General features: G+C 45.3%; 1 protein-coding gene across 2 annotated transcripts in view; it reads left to right on the plus strand.

Annotated features, from left to right (window-relative positions):
- CCDC6 (coiled-coil domain containing 6) overlaps window positions 1–21968 on the plus strand; it is a 350130-nt gene that overhangs the window by 49847 nt on the left and 278315 nt on the right. For both annotated transcript variants that reach the window (XM_069240962.1, XM_069240961.1), the window contains exon 2: window positions 7380–7529. In XM_069240962.1, the coding sequence (XP_069097063.1) occupies window positions 7380–7529 (150 nt within the window). The remainder of the gene's footprint in view (window positions 1–7379; window positions 7530–21968) is intronic.

The raw sequence follows: 21968 nt of genomic DNA on the forward strand, positions 1-21968 counted from the left end.
TGCCCTGTTTCAGGAGAGTGGTCTCTAATGCTTCCTGAGTGGAGTGGGTAAGTACTCCTTTTTCTAGTAAATCATTATATAAAGTGAGGAGGTGAGGGGCCAGAAGCGAGGAGTATGTGGCGTAAAATTCACCCAGTAATCCATCCATGCCAGGTGTTTTATTGCAGGCTAAATCTTTTATAACATTTTGTATCTCATTCGTAGTTATGGGAGCTTCTAGTAGTTTGTTCCGGGAGTGTGACTTGTGGTAGTGTGAGTCGGGCAATATAGGAGGCCACTGCCAAAAGGATCATTCACAGAGAGTGCTGTATATGTATGTGTGTAATATTCTTGAAATGCTTGATTAATTTCTGACTGAGTGTGTACTGGGCCGTGTATTGGAGTATTTATGCAGAGAATCGGGGACGGGGACTTTATAGGTTTAATTAGTCAAGTTAGTAGAGTACCAGAACGATCTGCTTTCAAATGCATTTTATTGAGATACTCTCTATGGTCAGCCCGTAGCCATTCTAGTAGTTCGGCGTATGTGATATGTGTATCTTGGAGTTGAGAGGCCTCCTCTAGGTGTTGTACAGTGTTATGTTCTAAGGGGCCCAGTCTGTTCTCTACCTGGGCCGTCTCCCCATGTTAGTGTTCTTTCCAACGGATTATTATTGGATTTTGTCTTGCCTAAATATGTAGCGTGGGATATCTGGGATTGAAGAGTAGAGGTGCCTAAAAATAGGTCAAGTCGGGAATGTAATACATGTGGATGGGAGTAAAAGGAGTATTCCCTCATGCCTGCATTGCGACCACGCCAGACATCGAGATCCCACCCATCCACCCAGCAACAAAGCGTTTGCCTGCTTGCTTGTGGTTGGTAACAGGGAGTGACCGTGTTCTAGGTCCTTGTCCATCACTGTTGCAGTCGCCTCCTAGGATCCATGGAAGGTGTGCCCAGTCTGCAAGTACTGTGGATAGATGGGCAAAGAACACATCTTGTTCCGAATTGGGGGCATAGACACATCCTAACACTATTGGCGTGCCTTCCAGGCTGCCTCTTGAGAGTACACATCGACCATGCGTATCTATTCTGGATTCCTGGTGCAGGTAAGGGACACCTGCTTGTACCACTATCGCTGCTCCCCTCGTAAGCGGAGTATGAGGTATGAAATAGTTCACCCCTCCATTTGGCACGTAGCGTTTGTGCTTCATATAGTGTAAAATGCATTTCCTGAAGGTAAGTGTTATGTGCTTTTCGTCTGTGTAACTGTGCCAACACACAATGGCGTTTATGTATCAAACCCAGGCCGTGAGCATTCCTGTTAAGTATATTATAAGTAGTAGGGGTAGAGATCATCTATGTATTGCGGATGGTATATGTGTTGTGTCCAATGCTGGGAACATTGTCCCCTATCAGCTAATACAAGCATGTCAGACTTGTATTGTAACTGTAACTTCCCCAATATTTGGTCCAGAAAGCAACGGCCGGTCGACAAACTGTTAAAGTGAATATAATAAGATGAACAAGGCACAACTTGGGTATTTGCCTTCGGGGGCGCAACCAGTGGAAAATGGTCTGTGGGACGCCTTTCATATAGCCCACACAGAGCGCTAAGCAGATGTCTGGGCCTGGACTACAGTGTATGTCGCAACTGAAACAGATAGCAGTGATAATCATGTATTGCATCTAGTGTTCCTATCTGGCCCCCAGAGCTAATGGCCCTATGGGTGTTGTCCATGGAACATGCCTAATAAAGGAGAGAATACTGTTACCCAACGTAAAACTGCAAGTATACAAGTGTATTACAGGTCATTTGCTGTTTGTGGCTTCTTGATGGGAGCAGCGCCATGCTGCCATACGTATCTGAATGCATTGCACTGCCCTCAGACGAACTGCCACTAGGGCAGTGCAGTTGCGACCGAAAGGCCGCCGCCGAGAGCAGTGCCTCACATTGACTTGCCCTAGCTTGATGTGGAGATGGAGCAGTTCGCAGCATAGTCAGAAGCTCCCTGGCGGCAGGGATGTCTGTGGGAACCCAGGGTGGTGCTGGGGGTGGACTCACGTGAGTGTCTAGTTTGTCACTCTGGTAGATTATGGTCCATCCACGAGCGTGCAGCTTCCGGTGAGTCATAAAAGTGGGATCGTTGGTCGTAGACTATTTTGAGTATTGCAGGGAAAATCATAGCATAAGTAAGACAAGCAGCTGGAAGCTGTCTCTTCACATCTGTAAACGTTGAGCGCCTCCGTTGTACAGTCACCGTATAGACTGGAAGCAGGGAAATCTGTGTGTTTTCAGCAAGGAGTGGTGCCCCATCTCCTGCCGCTCTGAGCAATTCGTCTCGGTCCCTATAGTTCGAAATTTTGGCCACTATGGGTTTTGGCGTTGCACCAGACACCGGTTTCCTTTTGAGCACTATGTTCGCCCTTTCCACAGTGAAAAAAGTTGAGTCCTCTTGGGGACACCACAGTGTGGAGTCACTCCTTAATAAACTGCGTTGCTTGGGCTCCTTTACTATTACTTCTGGCATTCCGATGATATGGGCATTGTTGCGATGCGCCCGTCCCTCAGCATCCTCCAGACATTCCTGTAGAAGCTCCACCTTCTCGCATAACTCTGTTGTTAATGTTTGTTCTGCTAAGCCCGACTCAAGGGATGCCGTTGTCTTTTCTGTGGTGTGAACCATGTCTGATAATTTATGTTGTTCATCGGTGTTAATCTCTGATAAGACTTATATGTGCGGAGAGAGTGCCAAGTTTTATGTTTCCAGTGCAGCTCTTGATTCCCTGATCTCCTGTAGATGAGATCCAACTTATCCACACGTGTTGTCTGGTCAGTGGGTGGTTCCACTTCTGGTGGCTGTGTTGCGGAGGAATCGCCTGAATGCGGAGTGCTAGTTTGTTTTTTGTACGTCCCATGGTGTCTTCTCTGTATTGGCTAGTCGTTTGGGGGAATATAAATTTGGAAAAGTAGTTGCACAGTCTAATTGGATATCATCCACAGGCTCTGAAACAGCGGGTGTAGTACATATGTTCAGGTATCTGAGACGAGAGGCAAGTTATAATGTAGCTCAGTGTTCGTGGAATGGATTACAAATTTGCGTCAGATGGCCACCACGTCAGGGTATTCACGGAGCCAGTGGTAGGTGGCCGGTGATGAGGGGCACCTACATGTGTTCAACTTGAGTAATCGGCTATAAACATGCAATAGGTTCCACCTACGGGGATGGCTCCACAGCTGTGGGGATGGAGGCCGATATCTTCCCGTGCAACGTTCTGGCAGTAGTAACACGCAGTCCCCAGGTACAGTACAGTATAGTAGGTATAGACATGCTATGCAGCACACAAAGGGTGATAATCCGATGTGGGGCCAGTTCTTAAATGCGCAGTAAGTGCTCTATGCTCCACTGCCATGCTGCAGCACCAGGGGATCCTGGCATCACACGACCCAGGATCCGGCAAAAAGACTCAGCGGCCCCTGGGCTGCAAGCTCACCTCCGCGTCACTTTTCCACACAAGTGGTCCGGGCACGGCATCCCCCAGGTCTCATCCTCCACCTCTGCACTCGATGGGCCCTCTAGGCCAGGGGTGCAGGGCGCATGGGGCACAGCGGGCCGCAGTCCACCGCAGCTTGGCCCAGTGGACACGTGCCTGGACCTCTGGCTCTGATCGGGGCACCCCAGTGCGTTCTTTAGGGTCCGGGCACCTCTCATCACTATATATGGAGGGCTGGATACACAACAGCAGTGATTCTCCTTGAAATACAGCATATTTGGAGGTCCTGGCCCAGAGCTATCAAATCAAGCATCTGTCATCTTGGGCTGGTAGCCACGCCTCCACATCCTTGTTGATTCTAGTTGACAGTGTTTTCAAGCTCCACTGGAAGTACCACAAGGAAAAGCATGCTACTGTGATTCACAGAATGAAAGCGACTTGGAAAATATTATCAAACATTTGACTGAAGAGGATGTTTTAGCTGTGATAAACATTGGATTACTGGCCTACAGTGAAAAATGTTGGCTTTGTCTCCACCTGTTTGTGTCCAGACTGAGGACTGGCATTAGTGTCTCACTAATGTGCTACAAAAAATAGGATTTGAGACTACAGATAACTCATTTGTACCCACTCATGAAATATTGTAACCATAACCAATAACTGACATAGTGCATTTAGGAATGACACGCATAGAACACTAGAATGCCCCAGCACCATCTAGTGCAGATGAAAAAGCAAAAATAGTATAGATTCCTTACTCTAGGCACTAAAATCCTCTTTAACATTGAGCTCTGTTGGCATTGTTAACAAATTGGGCAATGCTTCAGGACTGATGGGTAAATTTAAGGAACTCTTGGATTTCTTAAATGTTTTTCTCAGTGATGGGATAGAGTTAGAGATACTAGGACCCATGGTTTACTTTAGTTTTTTCGTCCTACCTAATATTGCTCCTGAATTGCTGTGTCCATGTAGCTGGTAGAAATTACCACTAGGGTTCCCACCCTTGCTGCTGTAGGCCTCGATTAAAAAAGGGCCAGACAGACTATTAGTGTGACAGTTATTATTTGCCTTAAAGATGCTTTTTTGTAACCAGGATCTGCATGTGTACCACTGATCACAGTAGAGTTTTTCCATTAGCATGGTACCCACTGAAAGTCATGGTGGCACCAGTAGCCACTAGTGTAGTTGGAGTGGATCAGCCTCACTTTAAACACTATCTCAAGAACTGTTAGTTAACCAGACTGTTCCAAAGTGCCAAGATCTGGACTAATTCTTCTAGCTGATTCAGTGGGACCCCATTCCAGAGGATCAAGACTGGCTGTTCCCTTGTCCCACTGGAACAGTAGAGGTAGGTAGACACAGGCACCCTCTAGGAGGATACAAGAAGGGTCAGAGACATGCAGGCTAACCCTTTTCGACTTGTTAAGATGATTGAGCAGCTCCTTGACTTTAATCTGTTTTTTTCCCCTGGACTGCTTTCCTGGATGATCTTGTAGTTTCTGAGCCATCTTAGTTTCTTAAGCTGTCATCATGACAGTGTGTCCAATTAGCTTTGTCAATCCAGCTCCTCGTGCAGTTAGATAGGTCTGCCGCCTTTCCGCTGGTCAAGAGGCAAAGCTTTGTTGCTGGCTTTTTTGACTGTGGCCCAGCTTGTAGAAGAAACACAACCACACATCTGCTGACTGGTATGAATGTATGCCTAGTAACAATGTTGGTATAGTATAAGCACACATATCCTTGTGTAATATCTGTTATATACTTCAAATAGAGTATTTGCCTACATCCCTATATTTATGCTTGTGTAATGGCCAGTGGAAGAATGCCAGAATCAGATTAGAGACTGCTCTTTGCCAAAAGTCTTCAGCTCCTCCGGGCCCATGGGAGTATTTCCCCACCTTTAAGCAATTGTAAGGGCTTGCTGTCCACACTGCCAGTTTGAGCTGGTCTAGATGGGGATAGGTTTTATTCCTGTCTTGACACACCACTAAAACATGGAATGGGTGGATTGCACTAATCCGAAATCTGCTGTAAAACAGATTATCTGGGCTACAGTCCTCACCCACCAAGTACTTCAGTTTTGGTGAGAGGGGTGTATGTTTGTGTGTGTGTTTGTTTGTATGTACATATGCCTGCTGGGATGCTAGCATAAATGAGAACATCATTTTGTGTAGCACAAACTTGGGCAACGATTCCAGTCGTTAGTGGAAGTCCTTGATCATTTCCAGTTGTAGAACATTTTCCATCAGCTAGTATCCCCTTCTCCCTTTGATGAAACTAAACCGGTCTGAATTGATTGGTCCACACCAAATGGTCCAGAGTTGTTTTTCACCTTCGAAAGATTACTTAAGACTTGATAAGTGTGAAGAAATGTTTGCTCTCAGGGATGAGTTTCTTAGCAAAGCTTTTGACAAGCAAAGATAGGTAGATTAGAGGAGTAAATCTGAAGAACACTTTTAGCATCTTTTACACTTGAGAAAAATTTCAGCCTGGGTTGTGAGGTCAGCTTGGCCTGTACGCTAATGTAGAGGTTTAAAATTACTGGGTTAAGGGAGTAACTTTGAGGCACACACAGGTAACTTGCTAGAATTAAAATGAAGAATATTATATACTTCAGAGCATCTGACTAAAAATGACGCCGTGCAGTGTAGGACAGAGCCCAACGTACTATTCTCAATGATCTGTGCATGATTTTAAGATGGCGGAGTTGTGAAGCACAGTAGTAATAATACATTCTTTTGTCTTTTAGGCACAGTGTATGCCAGATTTCTAGGAAACTGCCCTTTAAAAAGCAGAAGGCACCTTAGAAAGTCACAATTCTGTGTCCTGCATGAATTCTTAAGCACAGCACTATTTTCTACCTTTTTTTTAAAACATTTTTTTTTTTTAACCTGAGGGTTAGTTTAAATCGCCATACAAACATAGGTGTTCTTAACTTTCTTCTTTCCTAGATGTTTACTTTTTGATGTCTTAGCCTCATGAGTGAGCAAGCTATTGATATAGTTTGACAGCACCAACTTTTATATTTCACCATTCAATTTAAGTTATTTTATTTGCATGTTTTGTTCTCTGTTTTAGCCAAAGCAGCAGCCCATATTACATACTCCTGATTGTCAGAGTTTGCCATCACTACATTGACTAAATTATGTTACCCCTCTGTAGCTCTTTTGCTTTGAAAGTTTGATCTCTACACTAGGATTCCCCAGATGAAATTTGGTATGTGCTTAATTCTAGCACTAACCTGTCAGCCCATCTAGGTTTGCTCCAATACACCAAATTAAACTAAAAAAGGACTCCATGTAATACCATATTCAATGCTTTCAAGACTGCTGCTAAGTACAGTCCACCCAGATTGTACACCAGGAAGGAACTGGACTTCAAGTCCGATAGTTGAAATGTTCCCTCTTATACAAAAACACTCTAGTGTAGGTGCTACATGCTGTTTTAAGCAAAGATGCAGATTACTTCCCATGCTCTAGAAGGAAAATCTGTTTCCTAGTTATTAAGAGTATATATTTGACCGTTTTGAAAATAACCCTCTTTGATCCTTCCCAAAGCGGAAGAATGGATGGCATGAGTCAGATTACTTATGTTAACAAAACTAAGGGTGACTTATGCTGAATATTTCAGTTTTAGTCTCTTGCTGAAATCACATGCTTGCTTTCAGAGTCTCTCAGAAGCAAATGCACGATTCATAAACTTGGTAAAAGTTATCACTACCTTTAACTTGGTCATATATTTTATCATTCAGTTTCCAATTATTTTAAATGATCTGTTATTGGGCTACTTCTTTTAAAACTGTGGATAACAAAAAACAATTTATACCTTATCGAGGTCTGGGTTTAATCTGCACTTTCTTTGTTTGTAGTTATACTTATTTACATCAATATGAAATATTTGTTTACAGCAAGCGAGAGCAGAACAGGAAGAAGAATTCATCAGCAATACACTATTTAAAAAGATTCAGGCCCTGCAGAAAGAAAAAGAAACTTTGGCTGTCAACTATGAGAAAGAGGAAGAGTTTCTTACAAACGAGCTATCAAGAAAATTGATGCAGGTAAGCATTTCTATAGAGCTGAAAGTCTGATCTGAAATTCAAAGACCTACAAATTATTTATGCAGTCGATCCACTTTTGTTTGGGACAGATGTGATCATTTGGAACAAGGAGGAATACATTTTCTACAGATCTGCTTTGTTGTGATCTGACAGCAAGGAGCATTGTGAAGTTTAAGCCATTAAAACTTTAAGATGGTAGCAATAAAACATTTAATGCATAGTTTGTTGTCCCTTCAATCTCATATGAATGAATGAATGTTTAAAAAGTTTAAATGTTTGCAATCCTAAAGTGCAGCTGTTACCCGTACAGGATGTGAAAAGAAAAATATATACCATTGCCTCTGCCTCCCCACTGTTCTAGTTTTTCATAAAAACTGCAGTGGGGGTAGGGATGAGAGTGCGAAAGTTATGTTTGGAAGCTGTAAAACAAATTCTTAGCATCCTTCCATTGTTCTTCATAGATTGCAGTCTACATGTCAGTTTTTCTTCAAGTTTAGTAAAGAACAAATGTTTGATGCAGCAGCCTTTATATTGTCGCCATGCAGAGGAAGAGATTATGAATCCAATTTAGCGGCTTTTCAGAATTGATTCGGTGAAAATTGACTTGTTAAAAATAAAAATGCTGTGCTTCAGCACCAGTGGGCTGATATCTCTGCAGTACTACTATTTCAGTGATGGTTGTTGTTCACATTAAATTTAAGAGCGACTGCTTGTGTCAGGAGAAAGCTAATGGATTTGGTATCGTTTCTGTAAATACAGCATATTCAATTTATTTGCCTAAAAAAATTACTTAGCCAGTGCCCTCGTTAACAATACTGTTATGTTGTCAACTGGGGCTGTTGGAACCCAAATAGCTTTAAAACTTCGTTTGTCTATGAAATAGGCCTAAGAAAGCTGCCTTTAAGACCTTGAATACTGACAGTTCTCATCGTACAGAGATGCATCAGAATTGGGATGATCCTTGAAGCTTTTTGTAGGTGGGCTTTAGTTTTGTCGGTTCCACTGTGCAGTAGTCTGACTGTGTAACCTAAAAGCCTTCCACAGACAGCTGGAGAAACTTAAACCACCACTAAGATTCACAGCATAGCAGATTTCCTTGTCCTTGAATATGGTTACCTAAACGCACTTTGACCAGGTGCTTAAGGGTCTCAAACTCTACCCTTGAGGGATACCCTTTCCTGTAGCTGGCCCGGTGAGGGAGGGTATTCAATAAAGTTAAGACCTTTTAGTCACTAACATTTTGCCTGAGCAGTTAGGCCCTTCTCATGGCTAATGCCAGCTGCCTTTTAGGGAGATATGCCCATGCCCTATTGAAGCTGGCAGTACTCTTTCAGACTTGCAGACCATAAAATAAAGCTGATCTCAGACCTGATTTTGAATGGCCTGGATGCATTAAAACAGATCTAAGTGTTGTCTTTACTTTGCCAACTCCGTTGCTTGCTCTATATATACAATTTGCACGCTGGTTGTCATGCTTGAAAATGCTCCATTGGCTGTCTGAAAAATGTGCAGGGTATGCCCATGACCCTGCCGTTCGGCCAACTGCTATTTAGAGGGAAGACCAACTTCTCTTGGAGCACCTAAAGAAAAACACAGGGCTGTGGCTCATGCCCTTGGTCTATTCTGGCTAGCACAGCAACTCCACAACAACATGTTAAGTTCAGTGGTTATTTTAGATCTCTGCAACCTTAACAAAACCTTTTCAGATGCCACAACAACTGTATTGTTCTTTTAGGATAGTGAGGGAAACAGGAAAACACACTTGAAGATGCATAGCCATCCCCTGCCATTCTCTGCAGGCTCTCACTTCTGTATCCCTCAGACTATGCCTCCTCAATTGCACATTATCTGCTTGTGGGAGGGAGGAACATCTAATTTGCCACCCATGGGCAAGAAATCAAGAAGGACCGCTAAGGGCGCATCAGATCCTCAGAGGCTATGCCCTACCTTTTCAATCCTCCTTCCTTTGCCTTCCCCCTTCAGAGGATCACTGATATTCATGCAATGATTGCAATATGTCTGACTTAAGCTCTGGTCCCAGTCATGCAGATCTTGCCCCTGCTGCGCCGGGTAGGTGGCTCTTCAGGTGGAGTGAGCCCTCCAGTTGTGTCTGAGGCAGTTACTACAGTACCAAAGGAGTCTCTGGCCTTAAATATGGATTTTCTAATTTGTGTGCCCACACAATATCACTACTGTCTATTATATTAATAATGAATGGTGCGTGATATTGTGGACCCTGTGTTGGAAAGTGTTTCACCTGTAGATATTGGCACAGTGGTGTAGTCTTCTCATTGTTAATGCTAAGATGAAGAAGTCTTTAAATAATGGAGGAGTCCGTCGTGGAGAATCTCCAATATCATTAATTATGCTTAAGCTTAAAAATTACTCAGCTTCAATATATTTGTTGTCACAGAGAAAATAGTGAAAAACAATGGTCTCAACAAAGAATTATCATAAAACACAAAGGCCATTGAGGAATGCAGCTGTACCAGGACGATTTCAGACTGCTTGCCATTTATTATAAACAGTTGATTGGTTTTCTTCTTTTCTCACTGTCTGGTTACACTTTAAACAAACCATTATTCACTGATCTTGACAACCGAACTCTCACTTTGTTCTGTCTACAGAAACTGCCACTGCTGCCCTCTGACTTTAGGGAAGTGCTCTGGCTACAGGGTCTAATATCAAAGACATATATGCATAAGGTTATATTCCGTTCAGAGTACTGCAAGGGCACATCCTTCCCACTCATGTAAAGAGGTGGAATTCTTTAGTGTAATCTGGAATTCCTGGTGCTTTTTAATAGTGAGAAAACGTTCCTGATGTATCTGGATCCAGGGATCCCCTCCTGTAATACCCTACAATTCCTGTAAATGAAAATACTTTGTTGTGTTTTTGGAACGGGGTGTTGCATTATTGCACAAATACGTTTGGGTGATATTCTACTTTGCCACTTAGCAATCAGGTGGCCTGTAAAGGCTTTTTTTAGATCGTCTGTTTATTACATCAATGCTACCCTGGTTTCCACCCCATTCATTCCTCTTTCCTCCAATTCAACTAATACTGAATCATCTCTACTTTGTACCAAATGTTGGGCTAACTCCCTCCATCTCTAAATCTCCTAGGGTGTCACTATTCGACCTGTGCCACTCACCTTTTGCCTGACTTTACCATTACCTTTCTTCCTTTTGACAACGCCCTCTGCCCCTCCATCACCTGCCTTAGTCTCATTGTAGGGAGGGGGCCTTCTATCCAAAAGTCCCTTTAATAGATCTGCCTCCTTCTCCTCCTGTTGTGGAGCCAAAGGCTGTGCCGCAAAAGCCTTACTTTCTGCCAAAGTCTTTGTGCCTGTATTCCGTACTCTAGCAATTAAACTCTGCCAATCTTGTCTTGTTTTTCCTGTCTTTTATCACCAGGACATCTTAAATACTGTATTTTCGGTAAGTCAAAGGGTCCATCAAAAGGAGAATTACAAATGAATATTATCCTTGGCACAGTCACGCCGTTGATGGAAAAAAATTAAACCTGTTGATATAGAAACCTTTGTAATTATTTATGGGCTGGAGACCGTCTGGGTGGCGAAGGCTGACTCTGGTCTAACCTATTACATTTGCCAAATGCTTGACCCATAAAATAACCCTTAGACATTGCAAACATCCTAACAAACCCTCGGAACTTCGAAGAGCCTACTGTGAAGGTCCCCTCCTCCTTAATTGAGGCAGACCCAGGTTCCTGGGGGGTACCTAACCCCGTTTATTCCCCTTATTAATGCCTCTGTCACCTTTATCCTGTTTGCCACCTTCACCCAATGATTGACTTCTCAGTAGGTGTAAAGAAATGCCTCCTTGGCATGGTTACCCCGTGACTTTTTGCCTTTGCTGATGCCAAGTTATGATTTGAAAGTGTGCTGAGGCCTGCTAACCAGGCCCCAGCACCAGTGTTCTTTACCTAACCTGTACCTTTGTTTCCACTATTGGCACACCCTGGCATCCAGGTAAGTCCCTTGTAACTGGTACCCCTTGTACCAAGGGCCCTGATGCCCGGGAAGGTCTCTCAGGGCTGCAGCATGTCTTATGCCACCCTGGGGACCCCTCACTCAGCACAGACACACTGCTTGCCAGCTTGTGTGTGCTGGTGGGGAGAAAATGACTGTCGACATGGCACTCCCCTCAGGGTGCCATGCCAACCTCACACTGCCTACAGGTATAGATAAGCCACCCCTCTAGCAGGCCTTACAGCCCTAAGGCAGGGTGCACTATACCATAGGTGAGGGCATAAGTGCATGAGCACTATGCCCCTACAGTGTCTAAGCAAAACCTTAGACATTGTAAGTGCAGGGTAGCCATAAGAGTATATGGTCTGGGAGTCTGTCATGCACGAACTCCACAGCACAATAATGGCTACACTGAAAACTGTGAAGTTTGGTATCAAACTTCTCAGCACAATAAATGCACACTGATGCCAGTGTACATTTTATTGTAACATACACCCCAGAGGGCACCTTAGAGGTGCCCCCTGAAACCTTACCCGACTACCCGTGTAGGCTGACTGGTTTTAGCAGCCTGCCACACTCCAGACATGTTGCTAGCCACATGGGGAGAGTGCCTTTGTCGCTCTGTGGCTAGTAACAAAGCCTGTACTGGGTGGAGGTGCTTCTCACCTCCCCCTGCAGGAACTGTAACACCTGGCGGTGAGCCTCTAAGGCTCACCCCCTTTGTTACAGTGCCCCAGGGCACTCCAGCTAGTGGAGATGCCCGCCCCCTCCGGCCACGGCCCCACTTTTGGCGGCAAGACCGGAGGAGATAATGAGAAAAACAAGGAGGAGTCACTTGCCAGTTAGGACAACCCCTAAGGTGTACTGAGCTGAGGTGACTCTGACTTTTAGAAATCCTCCATCTTGCAGATGGAGGATTCCCCCAATAGGATTAGGGGTGTGCCCCCCTCCCCTCAGGGAGGAGGCACAAAGAGGGTGTAGCCACCCTTAGGGCTAGTAGCCATTGGCTACTAACCCCCTGACCTAAACACACCCCTAAATTGAGTATTTAGGGGCCCCCAGAACCAAGCGAGATTCCTGCAACCTGAAGACTAAGAAGGACTGCTGACCTGAAGCCCTGCAGAGAAGACGGAGACACCAACTGCTTTGGCCCCAGCCCTACCGGCCTGTCTCCCCACTTCGAGAAAAACTGTAACAGCGACACATCCCCCAGGGTCCAGCGACCTCTGAAGCCTCCGAGGACTACCCTGCATCTAAAAGGACCAAGAACTCCTGAGGACAGCGGCCCTGTTCCATGAAGGCTGCAACTTTGCAACAAAGAAGCAACTTTAAAGACCACACGTTTCCTGCCGGAAGCGTGAGACTTTCCATTCTGCAACCGACTCCCCCGGCTCGACCTGCGGAGAAACAACACTACAGGGAGGACTCCCTGGTGACTGCGACCCTGTGAGTAGCCAGAGTTGACCCCCCTGACCCCCCCCCCCCCCCCCCCCCCCCCCCCCCAGCGACGCCTGCAGTGGGAATTCAGAGGCTCCCCCTGACTGCGACTGCCTGCTTCTAAGAACCCGACGCCTGGTAAAGCCACTGCACCCGCAGCCCCCAGGACTTGAAGGATCCGACCTCCAGTGCAGAAGCGACCCCCAGGTGGCCCCCTCTCTTGCCCAGGTGGTGGCTACCCCGAGGAGCCCCCCCCCCCCCTTGCCTGCCTCCTGTGTCTCCCATTGAACTCCATTGCAAACCCGATGCCGGTTTGCACTCTGCACCCGGCTGCCCCCGTGCCGCTCAGGGTGTATTTTTTGTGCTGACTTGTCGTGTCCCCCCCCCCCCCCCCCCCCCCCCCCGGTGCCCTACAAAACCCCCCTGGTCTGCCCTCCGAAGTAGTGGGTACCCACCTGCTGGCTAACTGGAACCGGGGCACCCCCTTCTCCATTGAAGCCTATGTGTTTTGGGCACCACTTTGACCTGTGCACCTGACCGGCCCTGAGCTGCTGGTGTGGTAACTTTGGGGTTGCCCTGAAGCCCCAACGGTGGGCTACCTTGGACCCAACTTTGAACCCTGTAGGTGGTTTACTTACCTGCAAAACTAACACATACTTACCTCCCCCAGGAACTATTGAAATTTGCACTGTCTAGTTTTAAAATAGCTTATTACCATTTTTTGCAAACGGTAAATGCTATTTTGCTGATTCAAAGTTCCTATGATACCTGAGTGAAGTACCTTTCATTTAATGTATTGATTGTAAATCTTGAACCTGTGGTTCTTAAAATAAACTAAGAAAAGATATATTTTTCTATATAAAAACCTATTGGCCTGGTATTGTCTTTGTGTGTGTTCCTCATTTATTGCCTGTGTGTGTACAACAAATGCTTAACACTACCCTCTGATAAGCCTACTGCTCGACCACACTACCACAAAATAGAGCATTAGAATGATCTCTTTTTGCCACTATCTTACCTCTAAGGGGAACCCTTGGACTCTGTGCATGCTATTTCTTACTTTGAAATAGTACATACAGAGCCAACTTCCTACAGTAGGTCTGTGGGATGAAGCATGAGGTCACTCACCATGTTTGGCAGTCACACAGCTGACACCCGCACCCCCACCACACAGATTCTGACAACCAGTCCAGTTGTTGAGAGGCGCAGTTCGGGATATGTATGAATTCACACTGGCCCCTTCACCTCGGTGCTGATGACCTACTGAAATGGTGGTGTGTTCATCCACGCATGGGCCAGCAATTGTTAAATTTGAAGCTTAAATAACAGAGGAGTCAGTTGTGGGAAATCTCCAGTATAATTTATTGGGTTTCCGCTGCAGCAGTGGAGTCTTTGAGCAGTCACTCAGTCTTTTTGTGCCTACAAATTACTCAGCTTGCATACATTTGTAGTCACATAGGAAATCATGAAAAAGAATGATCTGAATGAAAAATTTTCATAAATGACAATGGCCCTTGAGAAATGCAGTTGTTGGACTTAAAGTTCAGCCAGCTTGCCATGTATCATTAACTGTTGATTGGTTTCCACACGTTCGCACCATGTCTGATTACACTTTAAACAAACCTTTATTCACTGACGTTGCCGATAAAATTGGGGGTGAGAGGAGGAGTAGTATTTATAACTAGTCTTATGAGAACATCTGCGCTGTGTAAAATTCCCTACCAGCTCCCAGGCCCTGGTGACAGGTTACAGAACTGAGTGACAGATAAATGCTTTCCTTTAGTGATATTTGAACGGGAAGACAAACAATATGCAGTTGAAGCTGTTGAAGTTTTTCCTTAGGCGTGTAATTCAACTAACCTTTCCATGAACCCAGCTGCGTTCAGGTAAACTAGATAAACAGGTTTCTCTGGGAATACATTAATGTAAAGGATACAAAAGAGAGAATAAAGCTATATTGAAAATTAGTCTTTCTCACTAATACTCCCTTTGTGTGAGTGTGCGTTCTTTAGTGGTCTCTTGCAAGACAACAAAAATTGAAAGCTTCACCCTGAGGTGAGGGAGGTTGTCTTAACATTAGCGTTTCCCTTCATAGAACTAATCACCACAGACCAGAATAAGAAGTCTTACATTTTGTGCCATACATTCTTGATTCTGATTGTTTCAGGCTGGACCGGGGGGATCTGGTACGCTGATCTGTTGGTAGTCCACATTCTTCATCCTCTTTCATTCCTGCTCAGAGCAGACCTGTTCTCGCAGCAGGTTGGTGATGTTCTCCACCCCAACACCAGATGGTGCAGCAGTATAAGTAGAGATTGGGAAGTGCGAGCTAGCATCCCTTTGCTTTCCTGATGTGGTAGCAGAAGCCATGTTAACGGCAATGAAGCTAACAGGTTAGTGCTGTGGTGTGAGTTGGAAGGTGCTAATTCCTACATATCTCGCCTGTCTTGAGGTTTATAATTCCCCCCCTTGCTTACAGGAACCTGTTGGTGCCTTCAGTTAAGAGCTATCTGGCAGCTGTCTACATTTGCCTTCCTCTCCAACTTTCCTTGCTTAAATCCCCAAGCAATGCCGGAAGGTTTAGTTTACTTGTTCCGTCCCCTTCCGTTTATTTTTTTTCTCAGTGAAATTTGAGGTGTTTGAATTTCTTGATGGGATTTGAGCATATGCGGAGGTGCCTGGTGTTACTTTTTTTGTTCTCGAAAGATAGTTCTGTTGGTGGCAATTACTTTGTCTATCCTTCAGTTTTTCGCCCAAATATGTTGGTCCTTTGCACCTGTCAGTTATTCCTACCCAAAGTGAAATCTATTTTTTTTTATACGTTCCTACTTATTATCCTTAAATCTCAGGCATGCTCGGATGCATCCTGTGCCCAAATGTTTTTGCATAATCTCCTTGGTTAACTGGAACTGTTCTGTTCCACCTCCCAGGGAGGTACTTCTTTTGGACTCTTCATAGGATGATGAATCTGCAGAAAGATTTGTCCCTCAGGAAAAAACAACTTGCATTTGGTAACAGTATTTCTGGTGCATACATAATCGTCCCCCTGTCCTTACTAATCTCGTTCCACACGGATGAGTTAGTCTGATAAATCAGATTTCAAGGTATGTGAATGTTGTTCTGCTGAATTTGTTGCTGTTGTGCTTTCGGTTCCTCTCCGCAAAAGTTGATGTGGCAAAGATAAAATGCATAAGATGAGGAGTCTGTTGAACCACCATGAATATCATTAGCAAAGGTAAGTAACTCTGTGTTCGGTGGCATGTGTAGCTGCAGATACACATGCTGTGCATAGTCCGCCGTCTGGTGTTGGGTCGGAGTGTTACAAGTTGTTTTTCTTCGAAGAAGTCTTTTCGAGTCACGAGACCGAGGGACTCCTCCTCCTTTGTTTCCATTGCGCATGGGCGTCGACTCCATCTTAGATTGTTTTTTTTCCGCCATCGGGTTCGGACGTGTTCCTTTTCGCTCCGGGTTTCGGGACGGAAAAATAGTCAGAACTTCGGAAAACTAAGTCTGTTTTGTTTCGTTCGGTATCGGGTTAGATAGAATCGACACCGAATCGTGAAGAGCTCCGGTAGCCCTTCGGGGTAACTTCGACCCCCGTCGGGGCCTGGTCGGCCCGACCGTGTGTAACATCGACACCAATGGAACGGACCCCGTTCCGATTCTGTCCTAAATGCCATAGTAAATATCCATATACAGACCAACATTTGGACTGTAACTTGTGCCTGTCGCCCGAGCACAAGGAAGAAACGTGTGAGGCCTGTCGTGCGTTTCGGTCCCGAAAGATGCTCCGTGACCGAAGAGCCAGAAGGTTGCAAATGGCGTCCACGCCGACAGGACAACAAGGGTTCGAGGAACAAGGAGAAGAAGAGGAAGCCTTCTCCATCCATGAATCGGACTCGGAGGAGTTCGACGTCGAAGAAACCGTGAGTAAGACGTCGAAACAAGCACCACACGGGAAAACAGACAAGGCCCAGGGGACGCCACTGCCAACAGGCCATGGCTCAACCCATAAAATAGGTGACCGTCCATCGGCACCGAAAAAGGGCGAACCAGTGCCGAGATCGTCCGACTCGGGTCGAGACACAGGCATGCAGCAATCTCGGGACCGAGAAAGTGCTGCCGAAAAGGGTCGACGCCGAGACAGCGGAACCGAAGCTGCTCGACGCAGAGACAGCGGCACCGAGGATGATCGACGCCGAGAAGGCTCGACTACAAAAAAGAGAAAATTCTCCTCGGAGCCGAAAACAAGCAAAGACACAGTTTCGGTGCCAAAACGCCCAGCAACCGAACCGACTGCCAGCTCGTATTCAGAGGAACAATCACTGTCCTCTCAAATGCGCAAACACAGATTTGCAAACCACTGACGTAGACCACACCCAGAAGTGGATCTTCATACAGAGTGGGACAGGGAAGATCAGCACTCTTCCCCCAATCAGGAGGAAAAGGAGACTCGAGTTCCAAACACAAGAACAAACACCACAAGCAAAAGTGGTGAAGAAAGTAACTCCACCACCCTCTCCTCCACCTGTAACTCATACATCACCGGCGCAAACTCCGTCACATTCACCAGCTCATACCACCATGAGCCAAGATGACCAGGACGCTTGGGACCTATACGACGCCCCAGTATCAGACAATAGTCCTGAGTCGTACCCTACCAAGCCCTCACCACCTGAGGACAGCACAGCGTATGCACAGGTGGTAGCTAGGGCAGCAGAGTTCCATAACGTGTCGTTACACTCAGAACCTGTCGAGGATGACTTCCTTTTCAACACCCTCTCCTCCACCCATAGCACCTATCAAAGCCTGCCTATGCTCCCGGGAATGCTAAGGCACGCAAAACAGATCTTTAAAGAACCTGTCAAAAGCAGAGCGATAACTCCACGGGTGGAGAGAAAATATAAAGCACTGCCCACGGACCCTGCTTTTATCACATCACAACTGCCACCAGATTCAGTTGTAGTAGGGGCAGCTCGCAAGAGAGCCAACTCGCAGACATCAGGCGATGCCCCACCTCCGGACAAAGAGAGCCGCAAGTTCGACGCAGCTGGAAAAAGGGTTGCTGTACAAGCTGCAAACCAGTGGCGCATCGCGAACTCTCAGGCGCTCCTAGCGCGATATGACAGAGCCCATTGGGATGAGATGCAGCATCTCATCGAGCATCTACCCAAAGAATTACAGAAACGGGCAAAACAAGTAGTTGAGGAGGGACAAAATATCTCTAATAACCAAATACGCTCCTCTATGGATGCAGCGGATACAGCTGCAAGAACAATAAATACCGCGGTAACCATAAGAAGGCACGCATGGTTGCGCACATCCGGGTTTAAACCCGAGATACAACACGCAGTGCTCAATATGCCGTTCAACGAACAACAATTGTTTGGACCCGATGTGGACACGGCAATTGAGAAATTGAAAAAGGACACTGACACGGCCAAGGCCATGGGCGCACTCTATTCCCCGCAGGGCAGAGGCACTTTTGGCACATTTCGCAGAACACCCTTCAGAGGGGGCTTTCGGGGTCAAGCCACTCAAGCCAGCACCTCACAATCAACACCGTCTACCTACCAGGGACAGTACCAAAGGGGAGGCTTTCGGGGCCAGTACAGAGGGGGACAATTCCCTAGAAACCGGGGAAAATTTCAAGGTCCCAAAACCCCTACAACCAAACAGTGACTCACATGTCACTCAACCCCTTCACACAACACCAGTGGGGGGAAGACTAAGCCAATTTTACAAAACTTGGGAGGAGATAACAACAGACACTTGGGTCTTAGCAATTATCCAACATGGTTATTGCATAGAATTTCTCCAAATCCCTCCAAATGTCCCACCAAAAACACAAAACATGTCAAAACAGCATTTAGACCTTCTCGAATTAGAAGTTCAGGCATTACTGCAAAAGGACGCAATAGAATTTGTACCACGTACACAAAGGAACACAGGAGTTTACTCACTGTACTTTCTAATACCAAAAAAAGACAAAACACTGAGACCAATCTTAGATCTCAGAACACTAAACATCTACATCAAATCGGAACACTTTCACATGGTCACGCTACAAGATGTATTACCACTGCTAAAACAACAAGACTATATGACAACCTTAGATCTAAAGGACACGTACATCCCTCGCACAGGAAATACCTAAGGTTCGTATTCAAGGGAATACATTACCAATTCAAAGTGTTGCCGTTCGGTATAACGACCGCACCAAGAGTATTTACAAAATGCCTAGCAGTAGTAGCTGCACATATCGGAAGGCAGCAAATACACGTGTTCCCCTACCTAGACGATTGGCTAATCAAGGCCAACTCCCCATCAAAGTGTTCACACCACACAGAGTATGTCATACAAACCCTCTACAAACTCGGTTTCTCCATCAACTATGCAAAATCACACATTCTGCCGTGCAAAACACAGCAATACTTAGGAGCGACAATCAACACAACAAAGGGGATAGCCACTCCAAGTCCACAAAGGGTTCAAAATTTTACAAGGTTATACAAGCCATGTATCCGACACAAAAAATACATACAAAGATGGTATTAAAACTCCTAGGCATGATGTCTTCATGCATAGCCATTGTCCCAAACGCAAGACTGCACATGAGGCCCTTACAACAGTGCCTAGCATCGCAATGGTCACAGGCACAGGGTCACCTTCTAGATCTGGTGTTGATAAACCGCCAAACATACATCTCGCTTCTATGGTGGAACAGTATAAATTTAAACAAAGGGCGGCCTTTCCAAGACCCAGTGCCACAATACGTAATAACAACAGATGCTTCCATGACAGGGTGGGGAGCACACCTCAATCAACACAGCATCCAAGGACAATGGGACGTACATCAAACGAAGCTGCATATAAATCACCTCGAATTGTTAGCAGTATTCCTAGCGTTGAAAGCATTTCAACCCATCATAACCCACAAATACATTCTTGTCAAAACAGACAACATGACAACAATGTATTATCTAAACAAACAGGGGGGAACACACTCGACACAGCAGTGCCTCCTGGCACAAAAGATATGGCAATGGGCAATTCACAACCACATTCGCCTAATAGCACAGTTTATTCCAGGGATCCAGAATCAACTAGCAGACAACCTCTCTCGAGATCACCAACAAGTCCACGAATGGGAGATTCACCCCCAAATTCTAAACACTTACTTCCACATTTGGGGAACACCTCAAATAGACCTATTTGCAACAAAGGAGAACGCAAAATGCCAAAACTTCGCATCCAGGTACCCACACAGGCAGTCTCAAGGCAATGCTCTATGGATGAATTGGTCAGGGATATTTGCATACGCTTTTCCCCCTCCCCCTCTCCCTCTCCTTCCATATCTAGTAAACAAATTGAGTCAAAACAAACTCAAACTCATACTAATAGCACCAACATGGGCAAGACAACCCTGGTATACAACACTACTAGACATGTCAGTAGTACCCCATGTCAAGCTACCCAACAGGCCAGATCTGCTAACACAACACAAACAACAGATCAGGCATCCAAACCCAGCATCGCTGAATCTAGCAATCTGGCTCCTGAAATCCTAGAATTCGGACATTTAAACCTCACCCAAGAATGTATGGAGGTCATAAAACAGGCTAGAAGGCCATCCACTAGACACTGCTATGCAAGTAAATGGAAAAGGTTTGTTTGCTACTGCCATAGTAATCAAGTTCAACCATTACATGCATCTCCAAAGGATGTAGTAGGATACTTACTACATTTGCAGAAATCAAATCTGGCCTTCTCTTCCATAAAGATACACCTCGCTGCAATTTCTGCATACCTGCAGATTACCCATTCAACTTCACTATTTAGGATACCTGTCATTAAGGCGTTTATGGAAGGCCTAAAAAGAATTATACCACCAAGAACACCACCTGTTCCTTCATGGAACCTCAACATCGTCTTAACAAGACTCATGGGTCCACCTTTCGAACCCATGCATTCTTGCGAAATGCAATTCTTAACGTGGAAGGTTGCATTTCTCGTTGCCATTACATCTCTAAGAAGAGTAAGCGAAATTCAAGCGTTTACTATACAGGAACCTTTTATTCAAATACACAAAAATAAGGTAGTTCTAAGAACTAATCCTAAATTTTTACCAAAAGTTATTTCACCGTTCCACTTAAATCAAACAGTAGAACTACCAGTGTTCTTTCCACAGCCAGACTCAGTAGCTGAAAGGGCACTACATACATTAGACATCAGAAGAGCACTAATGTACTACATTGACAGAACAAAACTAATTAGGAAAACAAAACAACTGTTTATTGCATTTCAAAAACCTCATACAGGAAACCCAATATCAAAACAGGGTATAGCCAGATGAATAGTTAAGTGTATCCAAACCTGCTACCTTAAAGCAAAGAGAGAGCTGCCCATTACTCCAAAGGCACACTCAACCAGAAAGAAAGGTGCTACCATGGCCTTCCTAGGAAATATTCCAATGAACGAAATATGTAAGGCAGCCACATGGTCTACGCCTCACACATTTACTAAGCACTACTGTGTAGACGTGCTATCCGCACAACAAGCCACAGTAGGTCAAGCCGTACTAAGAACTTTATTTCAAACTACTTCCACTCCTGCAGGCTGAGCCACCGCTTTTGGGGAGATAACTGCTTACTAGTCTATGCACAGCATGTGTATCTGCAGCTACACATGCCACCGAACTGAAAATGTCACTTACCCAGTGTACATCTGTTCGTGGCATTAGTCGCTGCAGATTCACATGCGCCCACCCGCCTCCCCGGGAGCCTGTAGCCGTTTGGAAGTAATCTTCAACATTTGTACATTTGTAAATATATTACTTAAACTTTATTTTGTACATACTTATTCATTCCATTGCATGGGCACTATTACTAACATACACAACTCCTACCTCACCCTCTGCGGGGAAAACAATCTAAGATGGAGTCGACGCCCATGCGCAATGGAAACAAAGGAGGAGGAGTCCCTCGGTCTCGTGACTCGAAAAGACT

The sequence above is a fragment of the Pleurodeles waltl genome, chromosome 6 (assembly GCF_031143425.1).
Source record: "Pleurodeles waltl isolate 20211129_DDA chromosome 6, aPleWal1.hap1.20221129, whole genome shotgun sequence".
Classification (NCBI taxonomy): Eukaryota; Metazoa; Chordata; class Amphibia; order Caudata; family Salamandridae; genus Pleurodeles; species Pleurodeles waltl.